The sequence below is a fragment of the Xyrauchen texanus genome, chromosome 25 (genome assembly GCF_025860055.1).
Source record: "Xyrauchen texanus isolate HMW12.3.18 chromosome 25, RBS_HiC_50CHRs, whole genome shotgun sequence".
NCBI classification, from domain to species: Eukaryota; Metazoa; Chordata; class Actinopteri; order Cypriniformes; family Catostomidae; genus Xyrauchen; species Xyrauchen texanus.
The window spans coordinates 4,596,187-4,617,840 of record NC_068300.1 but is presented as its reverse complement, the minus strand read 5'-3'; the positions used below and the strand labels follow the sequence as shown (position 1 = coordinate 4,617,840).

The following is a 21,654-nucleotide window of genomic DNA, read 5'->3' as shown; positions in this document are numbered from 1 at the left end:
TGTGTGTTTGTCTTTTTGTTTAATTCTTCATTAAACTATTATTTATATTGTCAAGCTAGTTCTCGCCTCTTTCTTTCAATCAATCCCTTTACACTGGTGCCGAAATCCGGGAAGGAGGAGGGATGCGCCGTAGTAGAATCCTCCCCACTACCATCCACCCCAACGGAGCAGCCGCAGCCATCCGCTGGAGGATGGAGGAGCCTGGGAGTGGACGAATGGCTGGAGACCGTGGGTATGAGACAGCGAGCGGGGAGGGGCTCCTGGAGCGGGAGAACCGCTGCCAGGGGCAGTGGAAACTCCTTCTGTTTCCCGAGAACACGGCGGGGCGTTCTGTCCGCCAGGGGCCGGAAGATTGCCTCCGATCCGTCTGGGGAGGTGCAGCTGTCATCCATTGGAGGTTGGAGGATTGGGCGAGGACCAAGCTATGGCATAACGGAGAACCGGCGAATAAGTGTTTTTTTCTCTCTCCTCTCTCTCTCCCAATGTCACTCTATGTTGGCCTTTCCTTCTCTTTTTAAAATGTTTTGTTCATTTGGCACAATCACCTTTACAGCGTGTAGGTGCCACATTTTTGGTTTGTTTGGGATAAAGACCAACAGGAGACTGCAGTGGGACAGAGAGAGAGATTTACGGGCAGCTATTATATATATTGTCAAGCCGGTTCTTGCCTCCTCCTCCTTTCCATTAATCCTTTTACAGCATTTGGTTTAGAGAATTGGGTTTATTGTTTTTGTAAATCGTTTTCCCACGGCCCATCTTTTTTCAAGCGCTTGTTGTCATCTAGTGGAATGAAATGAGACCTTTTAAAGTGAGGTAGAGTGAACCGAACCAGAATTACATTTTTACAAAGTTAGGGCCAAGAAGAAAAAAAGATTAAAATAAAATCTGTTTATCATAAGGTTATAAACACACACAATATTATTTATTATTTACTTGCTTGTTTTGGTTATTAGAGGTGGCACAGAGTTTAATGGTTCAGGACAATATATACCACATTATTAAATTATCACATTGTATTAGGTTTATATAACAATTTTACAGGATGCACACATATTGAATATAATGAAAAGATCGTGAATGAATACAATGTTTTTTCCTTTTATACTCCAGTCCAGTAGGTGGCGGTAAAGCATCAAGAGGTGGTTTATAAACCGGTAATAACTCCGAAGAAGAAGAGGAACTCCATTCGGTATGTGTTCACTGTGTTTACATCATTTATGAGATTTATGTTTATTTGTATATTTTTTTTGTGGATTTTGTTTTTCACTCTTTGGCGTTTTAATGATTATAAATGGAGTTTAATCGCCGTATGTGGCGCTTTTGTGTTCAGTTTCAAAAGAAACAAGCGGAAATCTGAGAATATCACGTTTAATTCTTGATTTATGAGCTCGTTAAATCCATCGGATGATTGTAAATTATTTCAATGAAGACGGTTGTGTGTTGTACTTAGACTTCTATTGACAAATTTCAGGGGTTTTCTGGGCCAGAAATGGTCTTTGTTGGTGGTTGACGACATGATCATCAAAGTTGGTTTAACACGTTTTTACTATATATTATTATTTAAAGTTATGTAGTTGTATATAATGTCTATATACAACTTTTTTTATTCATCTTGTAAGCATCTAACTTAAATGTAATTATCATCTTCTAAAGTGTTTGTTATAATATTCTGACTGTACATGAATACACACATTTCTGAGTTGAGATTGTGATTTTAGTGAAAATGTTTGTTTTTACTCCTTCACAGATATTAACATAAAATCTTTTAATTAGACTCTAAATTATTTTAATAATCTTTATGAATATCTGAAGGCAAACATGGCCAGTTTGTTTCCTGATATTGATATCATTAAAACAACATATTTTACACTGGAGGAGAAATTTGTTCATAATATGATCATAATTCTTGGAGGTCCGGACTTTAAAGCCCTTTTTTCTACAGGTGAAACAAGCAGAAATATCTGAATATCATGTTTGATTTCTGAAATATGAGGTTGTTAATTCCATCGGTTGATTGTAAATGAGTTCAGTGAATGTGATTATATGTTGAGTAAAGTCTGTTATAGGCTTAAAACCAATAATATTCTTGCTGTCATGAAAATGAAACCAAACACAAAGCACACATTTGTATTTATACCTTCTCAGAAACAGATTTTGTTTAACAGAGCTGTTCATGTGTATAAGCTTATAATAATTTTTTACATTTGATGAATGTCAGTTTATTATAATCATGATGTTTCTGTGTTCAGATGTTCATCATGAGAGAGCAGGTGGATGTGATCTACACTGGAGAACAGCAGATGCTGCAGACACCAGTGAAGATTAAAGTGAAACAGGAGGAGATAAAAAGAGAAATCACAGCAGAGCAACAACAGAGAGATGATGATGATGATGATCAAACCTCCACAGAGTCTCTGACTTCTGTCTGTAATGCTGGAGAACAGCAGATGCTGCAGACACCAGTGAAGATTGAAGTGAAACAGGAGATAGAAACAGAAATCACAGCAGAGGAAGATCAAAGTGAAGATGATGAAGATTTTATTCCTTCAGGTATGTTTCTTTAATGATGTTTAACATTTGCAAGACAATCGACTGTCATGTTGGGATCTGTTACCAGATTATTTTTGACACTCAAGTCACAATAGTCCCTCATTGGTTTTATTGTTTATAAGTGCTCAGTTGTCTTTTAGAAAGGTAAATCTTTTTGTAATATTTGTTTTTATTTTTCCAAATTCATAACAGTTCTGCAGTGACAGTGACTCTGTTTCTGCTTAATGTCTTAATTATCATTATTGTTAGTTTTTTTATGGCACTAAAGGAATTGTCCACCCAAAATGCTAATTTTGTTCAATTCATGCTCAATTTTTCCATTTATTAAATGTTCCTTTGTGTCTGATAAGTTGAAAGATGCAAGATAGATACGCATTTAAAAAAGCACTAATATGACATTGTAGCGCTTTTAAAGGTTGCGTTTTCAGAAACTAGAAAAAACTGCTGTCTACCATTTAAAACACATTTTTTTTTCTCATTCAATAAATTTAGTGCTCAATATATATATATATAATTTAACAGAATTTTTCACAATTCCTGACATTTCATCATAGAAAACATTCCCTGTCTTAGGTCAGTTTGGATCACTACTTTATTTTAAGAATGTGAAATGTCAGAATAATAGTAGAGAGAATTATTTCAGCTTTTATTTCATCACATTCTCAGAGGGTCAGAAGTTTAGATACACATTCTTAGTATTTTGTAGCATTGCCTTTAAATTGTTTAACTTGGGTCAAATGTTTTTGGTAGCCTTCCACAAACTTCTCACTATAAGTTGCTGGAAATTTGGCCCATTCCTCCAGACAGAACTGGTGTAACTGAGTCAGGTTTGTAGGCATCCATGCCCACACACGCTTTTTCAGTTCTGTCCACAAACTTTATATTTGATTGAGGTCAGGGCTTTGTGATGGTCACTTTAATACCTTGACTTTGTTGTTTTTAAGCCATTTTGCCACAACTTTGGAGGTATGCCTGGGGTCATTGTCCATTTGGAAGATCCATTTGTGACTAAGCTTTAACTTCCTGGCTATGTCTTGAGATTTTACTTCAATATATCCACATATTTTGAGAAGTGCAACAGTCCCTCCTGCACCAAAGCACCCCCACAACTTGATGCTGCCACCCCCATGCTTCACGGTTGGGATGGTGTTCTTCGGCTTCCAAGCCTCACCCTTTTTCCTCCAAACATAACAATGGTCATTTTGGCCAAACAGTTACATTTTTGTTTCAACAAACCAGAGGATATTTCTCCAAAAAGTAAGATCTTTGTCCCCATGTGCACTTGGAAACTGCATTCTGGTGTTTTTATGTTGGTTTTGGAGCAGTGGTTTCTTCCTTAATGAGCACCCTTTCAGGTTATGTCGATATAGGACTTGTTTTACTGTGGATATAGATACTTGTCTACCTGTTTCCTTCAGCATCTTCACAAGGTCCTTTGCTGTTGTTCTGGGATTGATTTTCACTTTTCACACCAAACTACTTTCATCTCTAGGAGACAGAATGCGTCTCCTTCCTGAGCAGTATGATGGCTGTGTGGTCACATGGTGTTTATACTTGCGTGCTACTGTTTGTACAGATGAATGTGGCACCTTTAGGCATTTGGAAATTGCTCCCAAGGATGAACCAGACATTGATTTTTTTTTTCTGAGGTCTTGGCTGATTTCTTTTGATTTTCCCATGATGCCAAGCAAAGAGGCACTGAGTTTGAAGGTAGGCCTTAAATACATCCACAGGTACACCACCAATTGACTCCAATTAGCCAAAGCTAATCAGAAGCTAATGGGCTTGACATCATTTTCTGGGATTTTCCAAGCTGCTTAGAGGCACAGTTTACTTAGTGATTGCAAACCTCTGACCCACTGGAATTCTGATATAGTCTATTAAAAGTGAAACCATCTGTCTGTAAACAATTGTTGGAAAAATTACTCATTTCATGCACAAAGTAGATGTCCTAAACAACTTGCCAAACTGTATTTGCTAATATTAAATCTGTGTACTGTTTAAAAAATGAGTTTTAATGACTTCAACTTAAGTGTATGTAAACTTCTGACTTCAAACTGTACACACACACACATATATATATATATATATATATATATATATATATATATATATATATATATATATATATATATATATATATATTAGTGCCCGACCGATTTATCGATATTAGCCTTTCACAGATTTATCGTATCGGCGTATAGGTTTTCCAATATGTGCAGATATTAAATGGTTTTTTCAGAACATATACTGCAGAAAACAATGCTTGGGGTGATTTAGAATTGGTGTCATAACGTAGTTTGTCCAGTAGAGCGCGCTCTGACTCCATTGTTTACAGAGCTGAGCTGATGGTGGTTCTGGTGATGGTGGTTCTGCAGACAGGGTGGAGTTAAGCGGTGTCTTCACGGTAAGTTACGAACTAATTTGTGAAATACATATAGGAAAGTTAATAAACAATGACCCCATAATTTTCCCTTATCAATATAACTAAGATAACATTAACCCTGTCTCTTACAACCATGTCACTCATGTTTATCACATCTGTTTGCTATGTTAGCCAGCTGTAGTTTGTCAGTGCAGTCAGTAATGTAGCATATTGAAAGTTAAGCATCAGAGCATCTTTTTGCTGCTCAGCAAACAATGGTGCGGTGGTGGATTGTGTCAGTTGAGTGTTGATTTCATGCTACATTATTACCTAGTTGGTGAGACGCAATGCTAGAAAGTAAATAAAGTCAGTAAATAAATCTAACTAGCTAACCACATAGCTACTTTAATTGCTTGTCAGCTGAGTGGAAGCTAATGTGTAAGCATGTATTCACAAAACTGTTTTGTTTAGGATTCACAGTTTGGTGCCCCCTTCAACCAAACAATTCCAGTCGTTGCATTTACAAAATGTAACATTTAAAAGTCTGGTTTTCCACATTGAAAGTTTCCCCTGAACTTGTATAGCAGAATACACTGTAATATCGCTGCTGCTGTTTATCTCTTGACTCAGCAGCAGCGAACCATGAGTTATTGTTTTTACTTTTTTGTTAAACATTAACAGCGAAATATTGCTGATGATGTTTTGATAAGCAAGAAAACTGTACTTTAGTACAATTTAGAGGTATTTGTACTTGAGTTTTATTATTACTTAATACTTCCACTACATTTCAGAGGGAAATATAGTTTTTTAACAACTATAGTTACTAGTTAATTTTCAGATCAATATTTTAATACGTAAAATATCATTAAAATGTACTGTTATCTCTACATTTAAAAAATGCTCAGTTTAAATAAAATGTTCTTTCCTCTATCACCTACAGATGGCCGAAAAGCGACAGCGAACGGGCAGTAAGGTGTGAGACTACTTCTCCAAAGATGGATTTGTAGTTGTCTAGAATACCTGCAAAGCAAAGATAAGCCAGGGATCTAGCAAATCCAGTCAAAAGAATACCACCAATTTGGTGAGACCAGCTCAGAAATTAACTATATCGGCCACCATATCGATAATCGGTAAATTTTCCCCCTCTAAAATCGGTGTCGTCTCAAAAAACCCATATCGGTCGGGCTCTATTTTATATATATATGCAATTTTATGTATGTTTTATTTATTATATTAAATCGTGTGGGATATCATAATTATATCTGTTCTCTGGATATCATATCAACCATTAAAAAAACTATATTAGTCAACCATTGGTTAAAACAACTTCTATATCAAATCACGTTAATAATAAAAAAAATCACAATACATATTGAATTAACATCTAAAAATCGTTGTAACATCCAATTGGGAGGTGTGTGGCAATACCCAACCCTAATAAATTCTGGAGATTTGTTCTGCTATAAATTAAATTAGGGTTCAGTTTGATTTCTTTTTATATTTGTCCCTCTTGATTTGATTTCTATCCAATTACTGTGTTCATTGTAGATCTGATGGAAGTCAAAGAGGAAAGTCAAGAGCTGAACGAAGTGGAGGAGAAACTTCAGTATCAGAAACATCATGATTTCACAACTGGAGACGAATCTTTGAGTGACTCAAAGACTAAGAATTTCTCACCAGAAAAGTCTCAAAGAAGCACAGCAAAAAATACTTTCACCTGCTCACAGTGTGGAAAGAGTTTCCCATATAAAAGCTGGCTTCATAGACACCTTAGAGTTCATGCTGGAGAGAAACCCTACATGTGCCATCGGTGTGGAAAAAGTTTCACTTTTAAAGGAAACCTTAATGCCCACGTGAAAACTCACACAGGAGAGAAGCCTTACACGTGTCATCAGTGTGGGAAAGGTTTTAAATGTATAAAATATCTTAAGGTGCACACAAGAGTTCACACTGGAGAGAAGCGTTTCTCATGCCATCAGTGCGGGAAAAGTTTTCTTCAAAAAGAACATCTTAATGTACACATGAGAATTCACACTGGAGAGAAACCTTACAAGTGTTCACACTGTGGAAAGAGTTTAATTTGTTCACATAGCCTGAAAGCACATGAGAGAATCCATACTGGAGAGAAACCATACCACTGCTCTTCATGTGGGAAGAGCTTTAACCAATCAGGTCACCTACAGAAACATTTAAAAAATAATTGCTCAAGAGTCAGTGAACAAAAAACATCAGGCCCAACGGTATCAAGTAAATAGTTTTATCTAAATAGTAATAGTGAATTCAGATAAACCCAAAGAGCAAATATCTCCCAAGAGCTGCATCATCTAAGATCAATACAAAGGATATTTAAGACTTATTCAGAGAACTGAATTTTTGAATGGGCTAAATTAATATTTTACTGGAAACGAAAGAGACTTAAGTTTCTTATTACCTTACAGTTATGAAATTTGGCTGACAATTAATTTTTCAAACAAATAATTGCAATTATGATGATTAATTGTAATACAAATTGTCACCTTAAAAAGTTATTGATATTTAACTTGCAATCATAAAATAAGGATGTGTGATTCCCCTTAAAGCTTTAAAAACGTATGGACCACACTTCGCTCTCCGATTGAACCCACAGTTCCTTATTTTTCATGAAGACTGAAGGAAGAGATTCAGTGATTTTGAAAATCGATTTCTTCATTCTATCATCTCCACAGAAATAAAGTGTTCTCCTCATCTGTGTCACTGCGTGTCCTTAACACTGCATGCATGAACCCACAACGACCAAGAACATTTGCCATTACACAATTGTAACATTTAATATTGAATATGAATATTTTTGACCAATCCCGATTTTAACAAAGAACTATTGGCTGATACCGATAGTCAGACATCAGATCAATGTTTTGCTCAGGAATTAAATTTTAAAAATGTACAGAGGCAAAAAAGCTTTTGTTCTAGCAATAAATAATTTCCATTGAACTTGGATTGAATCTGTTGAACACATGACAGGCCAAAGGTAAAGATAAAATTAAAAAAAAATTACGAATATGATAACACAATGATTGACATTTTTTTTATTTTGTACTTCTAAAACATTTTTGCACATTTGTTTTTGCAGTTCAAAACAACATAACTCACATTTGACATGTTTGTACTGTATACAGTATAATAGAACATCACAAATTCGTATTATGCATATGCTGGGCAATTCCATGGAAATTTTAACCACATCATGGAAAAATAAAATGTTACCAAAGGAACAAAACACCCTTTCAAGTTCTATCGTTGTGTAATGTATAATGAAAAACGCTGTCCAGACCGCTAGAGGGTGCCGCATGCTTACACAATGCTGACTGAAGTGCAGTTTGCAGTCTAGTTTTAAACGCAGGCTTTCAAGCTTTTGTAATCACGCAAAACCATATTGTGATTTCAATCTTAATCAAGCAGTCTAAATTGATTCCATAATAATGCTCAGAAGTCAACATTTGCTGGTTTCAAAGCATTTTGATGAATATAAGTGCCGTTTTCACTACTGTCACGTCTGTAACGATGGTTTTTCCTCGCTTATGTGAGAACGAGAAATGTTCTTAGGAGTGCCAACCATTCTACGTTCTCTGGCTATCATTATTATCCATTTGTATTCACAGAGTTTTTACAAAGTGTGTTGATAATTATAAATTAACCATCTGTTTTTCATATCTGTGTTTTCATGTTTATTTTTATGCGATTTTCCTATGGTTTTAATTTGGCCAATAATTGGCTGATAAATATTGTCGGCTGATACATTGATGCATTCCCGCAAGACTTTTTTGACTGTGATGGCCCATGTGGGTACAGACTCATTCAAGGGTGGCACGATGCGTAACTCAACATCCCTGATGTTATTATTATTAATATTAAGGTGTACATTTTCATGGACATTTTAATAGCTGAATGTTACTTGGCTAAATAATTGATTAACTGATTTTAAATATTAATACTGCAAAACAGATTCAGTATAATTTGAATGTATGTAGTGTCCCTTGAAACTGCATAAATTTGATGGACACTGCTAATATGAACTATTTTGTTGAGTTGTTGCTGTTGGAGGGATGACCGTATTGTGACGTAATACTATCAAGTATGCCACTGTTTAATTGAAGACAATAAAGATATTGAAGATATTTCTTAATCTTATCATAGGCCTACACATAGTTTTGTTTAGGCTCCTCAATTTAGCCAAATACTGGGACTGCCAAATGTAATTTGATTAATTATGCAGTGCTTAAAAACAACTTGAATAATTTTATATTAAAAATGTTTTCCTGATTTCCAAAAATAATACAAATTTTGCATCTTAAGACAAAGGAAATAAATACAGGCTATATGAAGACTCAACTTTCTGCTAATTAAAAAATTGGTAGGTGTATTTATTTAATTTGAACTCCCAACACATGATTATGATAAAGAACCTGCCCAATTTTACAAGCCAAAATCCCTTAGATTAGATTATATTAACAGAATTTTTAAATGATCTAAGAGTCTGTTTTTGAATGTTCTTGATTTCAAACTTCAGCGGCCAAAACTTACACACAATCCATTTAATCTGCTTTAAAATGCTCTTTCTTTCTTTCTTTCTTTTAATCTTACTGTAAGACCTGTACAAACTTTAAGCATTTTAAACTACTTTTTGTCAAGACTAAGATTTGACTCACTAAACCACAAATCTAGACTTCCACTCCTTTAATTTGACTAAAAACAAACCAATTAATTTCTGTGTAGTTACTTATGGGATTGTGAAGCTTACATTTGCTCGTATAGTTAAAAAAAAGACACATTTGCGACAATTTATTTATTTTTATAAACTTTTTTGTAATAAGACTTTTATTATTTAAATGCATACATTGTAATACAATATCAAACCCATAATGAGTTTTCTCAAGCGCGTGCACACTCCAGTCCAGCAGTTGGCGGGAAAGCGCCATTAAACACAAGAAGAAGAAGTCAGCCCTCAGTCGGTATATGTTCAATGTGTTTAACTTAATTTGTGAGATTTATATGTTATATTTTTTGCACATGTTGTACTTTTTTTTTTCTTTGGCGTTTTAAGAAGCGTAAAAGAAGCTTATTATCGCCGTATGTGGCGGTTTTGTGACGGACGCTTTAAAATATTCAGTTTCAAAAGAAACAAGCAGAAATCTGAGAATATAATGTTTAGTTTTTGTTAAATCAAGCAGCTGATTGTAAATGAGTTAAATGAAGGCGATTGTATGTTGAATAAAGCGTATTAAGGGTTGTATTCCGATATTCCTGCTGTCAGGAAAATAAAGCCAAACACAAAGCACACTTTTTTTTGTTTTACAGAGCTGTTTGTGTTCAGATGTTCATCATGAGAGCGCAGGTGGATGTGATCTGCTGTAAATCAGTAGGAACTGATCTGTCCATGCTGGATATTGATGATTTCATCACAGAAATCTCTCAGCTGAAGAAAGAGGTGACGTCACTGAAGACAAAACTGATGGAGAGAGACGACAGGTTACAGGTTAAACATTCATTTCATCCTTAAAGTTGAGATTGTAAGCTTTCAAATGATGTGATATGATGGACGGTACAGATGTGATTGTGTTGTGTTTGTCAGGAGCTGGAAAAGGTTTCCTGTCAATTTTCAGTGTGTGTGACTGATGGGACCTCCACAGAATGTCAGGATTCAGTGTGGAGCGGCAGAGATCAGTCCACACCACAGCGACTGCTGGACAAACTCTCTGAACAGAGATCCAGAGACACACAGGACTCACAGCTCACTTTACTCTGTTCTACTGACGGTAATCAGGGTGATCAAACCTCCACAGAGTCTCAGACTTCTGTCTGTAATGCTGGAGAACAGCAGATGCTGCAGATACCTGTGAAGAATGAAGTGAAGCTGGAGGAGATAAATGAAGAAAACACAGCAGAGGAACAACAGAGAGAAGATGATGATGATGATGATGATGATGATGATCAAACCTCCACAGAGTCTCTGACTTCTGTCTGTAATGCTGGAGAACAGCAGATGCTGCAGATACCAGTGAAGATTGAAGTGAAGCTGGAGGAGATAAATGAAGAAAACACAGCAGAGGAACAACAGAGAGAAGATGATGATGATGATGATGATGATGGTAATCAGGGTGATCAATCCTCCACAGAGTCTCTGACTTCTGTCTGTAACGCTGTAGAACAGCAGATGATGCAGACACCAGTGAAGGTGAAGATGTGTTCAGTGAATCTGCTGGACTGCAGGAACCTGATGAAGATGAGAGAAACCACAGCAGAGGAACAACAGAGTTATGATGGTGATGATGATGATGATGGTAATCAGGGTGATCAATCCTCCACAGAGTCTCTGACTTCTGTCTGTAATGCTGGAGAACAGCAGATGCTGCAGATACCAGTGAAGATTGAAGTGAAGCTGGAGGAGATAAATGAAGAAAACACAGCAGAGGAACAACAGAGAGAAGATGATGATGATGATGATGATGATGGTAATCAGGGTGATCAATCCTCCACAGAGTCTCTGACTTCTGTCTGTAACGCTGTAGAACAGCAGATGATGCAGACACCAGTGAAGGTGAAGATGTGTTCAGTGAATCTGCTGGACTGCAGGAACCTGATGAAGATGAGAGAAACCACAGCAGAGGAACAACAGAGTTATGATGGTGATGATGATGATGATGGTAATCAGGGTGATCAATCCTCCACAGAGTCTCTGACTTCTGTCTGTAACACTGGAGAACAGCAGATGCTGCAGATACCAGTGAAGAATGAAGTGAAACTGCTGGAGATAAAACAAGAGGAACACAGTGATGAAGATGGCTATTTTATTCCTCCAGGTATGTTTCTTCCTTTAATGTTTTACATTTTCATTAAAATAGACTCATGTGAGGACCACTTGAAAAATTATGTTTTTTGTCATTTAAAAGTCAAACTCTGGTTTTACGCTTTTTAAGATGTTAAAAGGTACAGGTTTTACATAATTGAAAATAATGTTATAACTCGTGTTTACTCGATGTTTTACTGTTTATTCACTGTACATATGAGGGTATATTGGCACCACTTAGCATTCATTAATTGAAAATGTTAAACGAAGAACATATTGCAGCTGTTTTGGTTACTTTTATGTTTCTAGATTTTGACATTACATCTATAAAATATTTATTTCCATTTCAAGCACTGCAAAAAGTGACTTGCTGTTTGAAGATGAGCATTTATGAATATTAAATTTACTGGGAAATAAAATGCAATTTATAATGAATCCGCACCATTGGAGATCCTTAACATTAAAACCAAAAATTACATTAGTAAATCAGTGGGAGAAAAAATTGGGAGACAGTTTCAGGGGAACCTTTACAAAAAATATAGTAACTTCACAATTCAAAACACACTGAATAAAACACAAAGTAGTAAAAGCAAATACAAATGCAAAAATCGATTGTATTTTTTTTCTCCCCGGTTACTTTAAGAATGGATTATTGTCCTTCAATTTTACTTTTTCTAAATTGTGACAAGAATTATTATTTTTGTTTATGAATAATTGACTTATCATCAATTGTAATTGTAAATTGCCTTGCAATTTGTGCTGTGAGCTGTTCTATTAGCACAGGGTGTGGGTTAGGGAATGGACTGCATGTAAGTTGAGAAATAGTTTAAAAGGCTTTCCCAGGGGTCGACGAAGGCGCATGTGCCACCTTTGTCACGTGGAGAGGTTGGCACGCGGGCAGTAGCAAGAGAGTGGACAAACCATTCGCTTGACCCACTGAGCGCCAACTTGGTGGCAAGCACATCTCTACACTAAGCGGGTCGCACAAGCACAAAGGGTTCGGCTTTGCGTTTTTAACTCCACGCAGTGTATGAAAGGGGTTTGATCTCTCGCTGGCTGGCAGAAGCTGGCACTGAAGGGTCACATGTCAGTCCTCCTGCCACTTGAATCCCTTTTTTCTCTAAGTTTAATTATAAAGCAGATTAGACTAGCAATAAACAATGGTGACCTCTTCTGAATTGCTTTTCATTTCCTTTTAAATTTAGGGTTATTAAACTTACGAATTAAGACTTTTATACATTGTTTACTTGCAATTTACTATGTCAGTTTATCCTTGTACTACGTTCCAAGATGGCGGTGCGGTAGCACGCAGAGGCCACACCAGATCCAAAATGGTGCTATTTTTGTCATTTAGCCCGACTTTTACGGCACATGGACATCGGAGCAACTGGTGTTCGTGTCTACCATCGCCAGACACTGTTAATATATAAGATTCATCTAACAACCAAGCTGCATGATGATCTGCAGGAGTTGCTACGCAAACTCTGCTTGTTGCGGAGACCAGGCCTCCAGTCCTCGGCGTCGCCTAATGCAGGTGCCCGGGGGAGGGGATGTCGTAAACGGTGTGCGAGGAAGCGAAAGCACGGCAAGAGGGCGGGGTCCATGCTAGGCTAAAAACAAACCCTAGCCGGCCGGCTCTCCAGTCTATCCTGCTCTCAAATGTTTGCTCCCTGGACAATAAACAGGACTACATCCGACTCCAGCAGACTACGCAGCGTGAACTTGGAGACTGCTACCTCTTTGTTTTCACGGAGACGCGGCTCAGCGACAGAGTTCCGGACGCCGACATTCAGCTAGACGGGCTCACCTCGTTTTGTGCCGACAGAAATGCAGCTCTGTGTGGTAAGACGCGGTGGTGGCTTGTGTGTTTACATCAACAAGGAATGGTGCAATAACTCTATGCTAGTGTCTAGTTACTGCTCATCGCTGGTGGAGCTTGTGACTTTTAGATGCAGACCTTTTTATTTACCAAGGGAATTCACCACTGTTATTATAACCAGAGTTTACATTCCCCCCAACGCTAATGCTAAGGAAGCGCTCTGTGAATTGTATGGGGCTATGAGCGAACTGCAGAACGCTCAACCTGACAGACTGTTTATTGTTGCCGGAGATTTCAACCATGCAAATCTCAAGACAGTGCTCCCTAAATTCCATCAGTATGTGGACTTTGCAACGAGAGGGGCGAACACGCTTGATCTTATTTACACAAACATCTCAGGCGCGTACCGGGCAGAGCTCCGCCCCCACCTCGACTACTCAGACCACATCTCTGTTATGCTAATTCCAGCATACAGACCGCTCTTCAGACGCACAAAACCACTCCAGAAGCAGGTGAAAACCTGGCCAGCAGGAGCCATCTCTGCTCTTCAGGTCTGTTTTGAGTGTACTGACTGGCACATGTTCAGGGAGGCTGCAACATATGGCAACTCAACCAACTTGGAGGAATACACAGCATCAGTGACCAATTACATCAGCAAGTGCATTGATGATTTCACCTTCTCCAAGTCCATCACCACACGCTCCAACCAGAAACCGTTGATGACTGCGGAGGTGCGTGTGCTGCTGAGGACCCAAGACTCCGCCTTCAGAGCAGATGACAAGGCTGCCCTAAGAACAGCGAGGGCCAAACTGTCCTGGGCCATCAGAGAGTCAAAGCGCGCACACGCCCAGAAAATCCCTGGTCACTTCCAGGACAGTGCATGTGGCAGGGCATCCAGGCCATCACCAACTACAGGACAACATCAGTTGCCTGTGACAAAGATGGCTCCCTTCCAGATGCGCTAAACGACATCTACGCTAGGTTTGAAGCACAGAACGACATGGTGGCAAGGAAGACCACCCCTCCTCCCAACAACCAGGTACTCTGTCTTAACGGCTGATGTGAGGAAAACTCTATGTAGAGTCAACCCAAGGAAGGCTGCTGGACCAGACAACATTCCTGGCAGAGTGCTCCGAGGATGTGCAGACCAGCTGGCAGATGTTCTTACCGACATCTTCATCTCTCTGAGCAGCGCCATCGTTCCAACGTGCTTCAAGGCCACCACAATCGTCCCTATGCCAAAGAAGTCTTCAGTGTCCTGCCTCAACAACTACTGTCCCGTCGCACTCGCACCCATCATCATGAAGTGCTTCGAGAGGCTCGTCATGAGGCACATTAAGACCCAGCTGCCCCCCTCAACAATAAAAAACCACTTGACTTAATTTCTAATAGTAAGGAAAATTTTACTCATGTTGGCTGGCTGGCTGAGTGCCAGCTGCTTATTGCGTTGAACAGTTCAGAATGTTGCCCTCCTCACTCCAAGGAATTACATTATTCTATTCTTATAGATCTTTAATGCCTTTTTACGGAATTTACTTGCCATTGAGAGCAGTTGAAATACCGAACTGGCAGAAAACTGCTACATACGGGTAAAAATAGCAAATTAGTCATGTCAGTTATTCCAAAAATAATTTCTAATGTCAAAGTTTAGAAAAAAGTAAAATTGAAGAAAATTAGAGAAAAGAGAAGTTATCCATTCTTGAGGAACCAGACAAAAATGAAAGTTTCAAACTGTTTATCTATTTTTGCATGGATTGGTATGATCTGAAAAATGAATTGCAAAGTGTTAAATGAACGACACAGCGACCTGAAAACTGTATATTTATGATGTGATGCAAATAAATTGAGATGCTCAAAGCGTTCGTCTTACACGTGTACATTCATGTGTCTTTAGCAAAGCACTTATAGTAAGTCTCGGACTGATTGAGGAATTCAATTGCGAAATGGATTGCTGTGGACTGTGGGCCAATAGCCCCTTTCACAGATGCAACAAGGTAAATTACAGGAAAATTGTTGGGTTGCTTTTACTATTAAATGTACCACACATGCTATTCACACATTCAATGACTTGCAAAGGCTTCTTGTTTAAAAACATGGCAGGATAGTATTTTGTACAGTTGAAGTCAGCAGTGTACATACACTTTGGATCAATAAAACAAATTTTTTTTAACTACTCTGCAAATTTAATATTAGCAAGTAGATTTGGCAAGTTGTTTAGAACATCATCTTTGTTCATGACATGAGTAATGTTTTCAACAATTGTTTACAGCGAGATTGTTTAACTTGTAATTAATTGACTGTGTTACAATTCAAGTGGGTCAGAAGTTTACATACACTTAAGTTAACAGTGCCTTTAAGCATCCTGGAAAATTCCAGAAAATTATATCAAGCATTTAGACAGTTAGCTTCTGATAGGAGGTGTACTGAATTGGAGATGTACCTGTGGATGTATTTTTAAGGTCTACCTTCATACACCGTGCCTCTACTTGACATCATGGGAAATTCAAAAGAAATCAGCCAAGACCTCAGAAAAACAAATTGGTTTGGTTCATCCTTGGGAGTAATTCTCAAATGCCTAAAGGTACCACGTTCATCTGTACAAACAATAGTATGCCAGTATAAACACCATGGGACCACGCCGTTCATACCTTTCTGGAAGGAGGCGCATTGTGTTTCCTAGAGATGAACGTAGTTTGATGGGAAAAGTGCAAATCAATTCCAGAACAACAGCAAAAGACCTTGTGAAGATGCTGGAGGAAACAGGTAGACAAGTATCTATATCCACAGGGAAACAAGTCCTATATCGACATAACCTGAAAGGCTGCTCCTCAAGGAAGAAGCCACTGCTCCAAAATGCCATATAAAAAAAGCCAGACTACAGTTTGCAAGTGCACATGGGGACAAAGATCTTACTTTTTGTAGAAATGTCCACTGGTCTAATGAAACAAAAATGTAACTGTTTGGCCATAATTACCATTGTTATGTTTGGAGGAAAAAGGGTGAAGCTTGCAAGCCGAAGAACACCATCCCAACCGTGAAGCATGGGGGTGGCAGCATCATGTTGTGGGGGTGCTTTGCTACACGAGAGACTGGTGCACTTCACAAAATAGATGGCATAATGAGGAAGGAAAATTATGTGGATCTATTAAAGCAACATTCAAAGACATCACTCAGGAAGTTAAAGCTTGATCGCAAATGGGTCTTCCAAATGGACAATGATCCTCTAAATTTGTGAAAAAATGGCTTAAGGACAACAAAGTCAATGTATTAGTGTCAATCAGAAAGCCTGACCTAAATCCCATAGAAAGTTTGTGGACAGAACTGAAAAAGCTTGTGCGGGCAAGGAAGCCTACAAACATGAATCAGTTACACCAGTTCTGTCTGGAGGAGCTTGGAAAAGGCTACCCAAAATGTTTGACCCAAGTTAAACAATTTAAAGGCAATGCTACCAAATACTAACAAAGTGAATGTAAACTTCTGACCCTCTGAGAATGTGATGAAATAAAAGCTGAAATAATTCTCTCTACTATTATTCTGACATTTCACATTCTTAAAATAAAGTAGTGATCCAAACTGACCTAAGACAGGGAATGTTTTCTATGATTAAATGTCAGGAATTGTGAAAATACTGAGTTTAAATGTATTTGCCCAAGGTGTATGTAAATGTCTGACTTCAACTGTATCTGAACATATGTGGTTGGGAATGTTTTACATTTTTGGACAAATGTTTATGCAGTTGCTTGAGACTCAACGACATTGTATGCGACGACTTCAAATAAAAATGATGCACTCCAGAGAACAAAATTCTGTTGCTAGCCGAAGGCGGAGAGGTTTTCTGTGGCTGAAAAGCACAGTTGTGTACGTATATCGCTACAAAGAGGTCTGCACATTCCTGAAGGAGGCTGAGGATTTTATCATATATTGCTGAATTGCTTACAGTTCCTTTAAGCTGTTGGAAAATGTCTTCAATCGTTTTGACTATCTGACCAATTTGTTGACATTTTTCTTACATTTGATTCACCGGTGTAATTAATCATCTCTGAAATTGGTAATCTTATGGCTCTGCTCACACATGCCATCAATATGGAATTTTATAGGTAATGATACAACTTCTCATTTAAGGGAAATTGCCAAAGCAAAATTCACTGAGAAATTTTCAAAAATGTTGTTCACACATGACCTCTAACCTGAATATTGCAGCGAATTGTCTGGAAGATGCTGTATGTGTGAAAGGGGCTGATGTTCAATAATTGTTCAATAACAATATGGAAATAAGCAATATATTAGATTCTAAAGCCACTTTTAATATTGTCTTGTCAATATTTTACTTGACTGTCTCAATAATTGAATGCATTTTAATTGTTAGAATTACTAAGTTTTTAATAATAATATATATATATATATATATATATATATATATATATATATATGATCAGCCACAACATTAAAACCACCTGCCTAATATTGTGTAGGTCTCAATTCTGAGGCTGTTCTATAAATATATATATTTTTTTTACTAAATATAGCTACTTCTGATCAACCCATATCAATTTCGGGCTTAAAAAACTTCCGGTTTCCTTAGCCCAGTTCTGGTTTAAGCTGCGCCCATTCCAATTATGGATACGGATACACCCAATTTTCAATGGGTCAGAGCTGTTTGAGGCACGAGTGGGACCTACACAGTATTAGGCAGGGGGTTTTAAAGTTGTGGCTGATCGGTGTACCTTTTGCACAGCAAGAATCACAAATTAATACTGTACCAGTTTTGTGTTCTGCCATAAATTAATTAAGGGTTCAATGTGATTTCTTTTTAAATTTGTCCTTCTTGAATTTTAATAGATTTTTGTCAATTTACTGTGTTCATTGTAGATCTGATGGAAGTGAAAGAGGAATGTCAAGAGCTGAATGAAGAGGAGGAGAAACATCAGCATCAGAAACATCATGATTTCACAACTGGAGAAGAATCTTTGAGTGGCTCAGAGACTAAGAAGAATTTCTCACCAAAATATCCTCAAAGACGAGCAGCCAAAAATACTTTCACCTGCCCTCTGTGTGGAAAGAGTTTCATGTATAATAAAGCTTTTAATAAACACATGAGAATTCACACTGGAGAAAAGCCTTTCTCATGCCATCAGTGTGGAAAAGGATTTATTCAAAAAGAACAGCTTAATGTACACATGGTCATTCACACTGGAGAGAGACCTTACACATGCCATCAGTGTGGAGGGAGTTTCACTTTTAAAGGAAACCTTAGTAGACACATGAAAATTCACACTGGAGAGAAGCCTTACTCATGCCATCAGTGTGGAAAGAGTTTCACAGATGCAGCTTATCTCAAGAAACATCTCCGCTGTCACTCCACTGAAAGAGCATTTGAATGTGATATATGTGGTAAAACATTTGTTATTGCACAATACTTGACAAAACATCTGAAAACGCACAGGAATGAGAAGCCTTACAAGTGTTCTTTTTGTGAAAAGAGTTTTTTACGTCTGTCCTATTTGAAAGAGCACCTCAAAATACATACTGGCATGAGGACTCATGTGTGCTCTGAATGTGGAAAGACATTTACTACAGTCAGCCACTTGAAAGTTCACCAAAAAACTCATACTGGAGAAAGACCTTACAAGTGCTCATACTGTGAAAAAAGTTTCCCTCTGTTAAATTACGTGAAAACACACGAGCGAATTCATACTGGAGAAAAACCTTTCAAGTGCTCACACTGTGAGAAGAGTTTCACTCAGTCACAACACCTGAAAACACATGAGAGAATCCATACTGGAGAAAAACCATACAAGTGCTCGACCTGTGGAAGGTGTTTCAATCAGATAAATTCCCTGAAAACACATGTGAGAATTCATACAGGAGAAAAACCATACAAGTGCTCAACCTGTGGAAGGTGTTTCACTCTGCCAAAGTCCCTAAAAACACACATGAGAATTCATACAAGATAGTCTTGTCTGATTATTGTGATGACTCCACCACAAGATGTCAGCGCCTTCAATCATTAGATTACATGCACGCATTGACGGCATTATGTTTACAACTAATGTCATCAGAACATGTTATGTCGTTCTGTATAGTGGTTCTTGTGTTCCAGGAGCTGAATCTTATTAAATGTGAACATTCGCAAAAGCGATGTATTAAATGTATTTTTTTTTTCATTCATGAGATAGCTGTATAAAAGTTCCTCATTTTCATAACATACGTTGTTGAGTTATGTTTCAGCTAGCGTTGCATTCAGAGGAAAAGAGTGGACGATAGAGATGAGTCATCTTTAGCCGTTCTTGGCATATTTATTTTCAACTGCAGACACATCATTCCCATGGTCGAATAGCATAGAGTAATATATATTTTTTTAATTACGGTAAATCAACTTGGACAAACATAATGATGCAAACGCGTCCTCCATAGCTTGCACTTTAGTGCCCTCTTGTGACATAAACATATGCACAACACAGAACAGTACAGCATTACACTACACAATATACAACTGAGGACATAGTGAACATACTTTAACACCCCCACTTGTACTCAGGTTGCTATACTTTAAGCAAAAAAAAAAAAACAGAATGAATGTGGACCTTTGTCATACACATTTACAGTTATGCATTTGGCAGACGCTTTTACCCTGAGCCTCAACCACTGAGCCACCACTGCCCCACACTTTACACATATCAATCTCCAAAAAGAGCACCTGCAAATCTCTTCAGTTTCAACTTATTCACAGGTTTGGTCATTACATCAGCAATCATGTTATCAGTAGAACAATACATCAAAGTCACTCTTCCCTCATTCACAGCAGACCTGATAAAGTGGTACTTTATGTCGATATGCTTACATCTCCGTCTGTTTACAGGGTTTTTGGCGAGAGCGATTGTTCCCTGATTGTCCTCATGTACTATAGTTTGTGTGTACTTGTAGTTATCTATACCTCCCAGTAACTGCTCTAGATATAGACACTCCTGTATAGTTGAAGCCAGTGCCATATATTCTGCCTCGCATGTTGACAACGCAACAGTAGGCTGCTTCCTAGTCTTCCACGAGACCAGGGAGCTGTCCTGACTAAGGCTCACACAGTATCCCGTGGTACTGCGTCTGTCACTGGTATCAGCCGCCCAGTCGGCATCACTGTAGGCCTGTATGCCTAGCTTTTTATTGTCGTTTCTCCTAAAACTTAAGCCTTTCTCTGCTGTGCCTTTGAGATACCGAAGTACGTGCTCCACAGTGACCCACTGCTCCTCTGTAGGCTCAGCAAAATACTGTGATAACCTGCTCACTACAAAGCTTAAATCTGGTCTGGTGCAAGTAGTCAGGTATATAAGACTTCCCACAGCCTCCCTATACACCCTGACATCTTCCATCTTTACTGCATCCTCAGTATACTCTAACTTTTGCTCACAGGGTGTTTCTCTGGTCCTACAGTCTTGCATATTAAAACGCTGTAGTTTCTTGTTAGTGTACCTTTCCTGTGACATCTTTACACATCCATCTGACTGACTGATATCGATACCCAGAAAATGCTTGAGTTTGCCCAGATCTTTCATTTTAAACTTTTCTGCAAGCATCTTTTTCACCTTTTTCAATCTCTCTTTATTGCTTGCTGCAATGATCAAGTCATCGACCCATATGATTATGATCACCTTCCCTTCTTTTGACTCTTTGGCATTACACAGTGATCGGCTTGGTTTTGTGTAAACCCGTCCTCAGTTAGACAATCGTGCAAAACTCTATTCCAATTTCGCCCGGATTGTTTAAGGCCATAAAGTGATTTCTCTAGCTTATAAACTATACCCTCTTTCTCTTGATAACCCTCTGGTGGATTGAGGTAGATCTCACAGTCTATGGGCGTGTGCAAATATGCTGTTTTCACGTCCATTTGGTGCAGGAGTAAATTCTCCTGTACTGCTTTCTGTAACACCACCTTTACACTTGTCAAATCTGCCGTGGGTGAAAACGTCTCCTCATAGTCTACTCCCTTTCTCTAGCTGTAACCCTTAGCCACAAATTGTGCTTTGTATTTGTCATTTCCATCTACATCAGTCTTGATAGAATAAACCCATCTACCCCCCACTGTTTTCTTGCCTATTGGCAGTG

At 38.1% G+C, this 21,654-nt stretch overlaps 2 protein-coding genes across 4 annotated transcripts; both read left to right on the top strand.

Moving 5' to 3' along the window:
• Positions 1–2,250: 2,250 nt before the first annotated feature.
• On the top strand, positions 2,251–19,730 carry LOC127618554 (zinc finger protein ZFP2-like). 2 transcript variants are annotated; one of them, XM_052091073.1, is made up of 4 exons: positions 2,251–2,270; positions 10,287–10,427; positions 10,524–11,751; positions 18,427–19,730. In XM_052091073.1, exons 1-4 carry the CDS (start codon positions 2,259–2,261, stop codon positions 19,509–19,511), a joined length of 2,466 nt encoding a protein of 821 aa, XP_051947033.1. In that variant the 5' UTR covers positions 2,251–2,258; the 3' UTR covers positions 19,512–19,730. The 2 variants fall into 2 exon arrangements, with proteins under 2 accessions (XP_051947033.1, XP_051947032.1); XM_052091072.1 differs by lacking the exon at positions 2,251–2,270 and adding an exon at positions 9,750–9,903 and having other exon boundaries at positions 10,250–10,427.
• On the top strand, positions 2,415–9,000 carry LOC127618617 (gastrula zinc finger protein XlCGF49.1-like). 2 transcript variants are annotated; one of them, XM_052091187.1, is made up of 3 exons: positions 2,415–2,550; positions 4,889–4,957; positions 6,464–9,000. In XM_052091187.1, the coding sequence occupies exon 3, from the start codon at positions 6,469–6,471 to the stop codon at positions 7,168–7,170; it is 702 nt and encodes a 233-aa protein (XP_051947147.1). In that variant the 5' UTR covers positions 2,415–2,550; positions 4,889–4,957; positions 6,464–6,468; the 3' UTR covers positions 7,171–9,000. The 2 variants fall into 2 exon arrangements, with proteins under 2 accessions (XP_051947147.1, XP_051947148.1); XM_052091188.1 differs by lacking the exons at positions 2,415–2,550; positions 4,889–4,957 and adding an exon at positions 5,955–5,996.
• Positions 19,731–21,654: the final 1,924 nt, after the last annotated feature.

Excerpts from the sequence above, each read along its gene's own strand:
- LOC127618617 (XM_052091187.1), top strand. The coding sequence starts at position 6,469 with ATGGAAGTCAAAGAGGAAAGTCAAGAGCTGAACGAAGTGGAGGAGAAA.
- LOC127618554 (XM_052091072.1), top strand. The coding sequence starts at position 10,266 with ATGTTCATCATGAGAGCGCAGGTGGATGTGATCTGCTGTAAATCAGTA. Across the intron at positions 10,428-10,523 it reads AGAGAGACGACAGGTTACAG|GAGCTGGAAAAGGTTTCCTG; the intron begins GTTAAACATTCA and ends TGTGTTTGTCAG. Across the intron at positions 11,752-18,426 it reads TGGCTATTTTATTCCTCCAG|ATCTGATGGAAGTGAAAGAG; the intron begins GTATGTTTCTTC and ends TGTTCATTGTAG.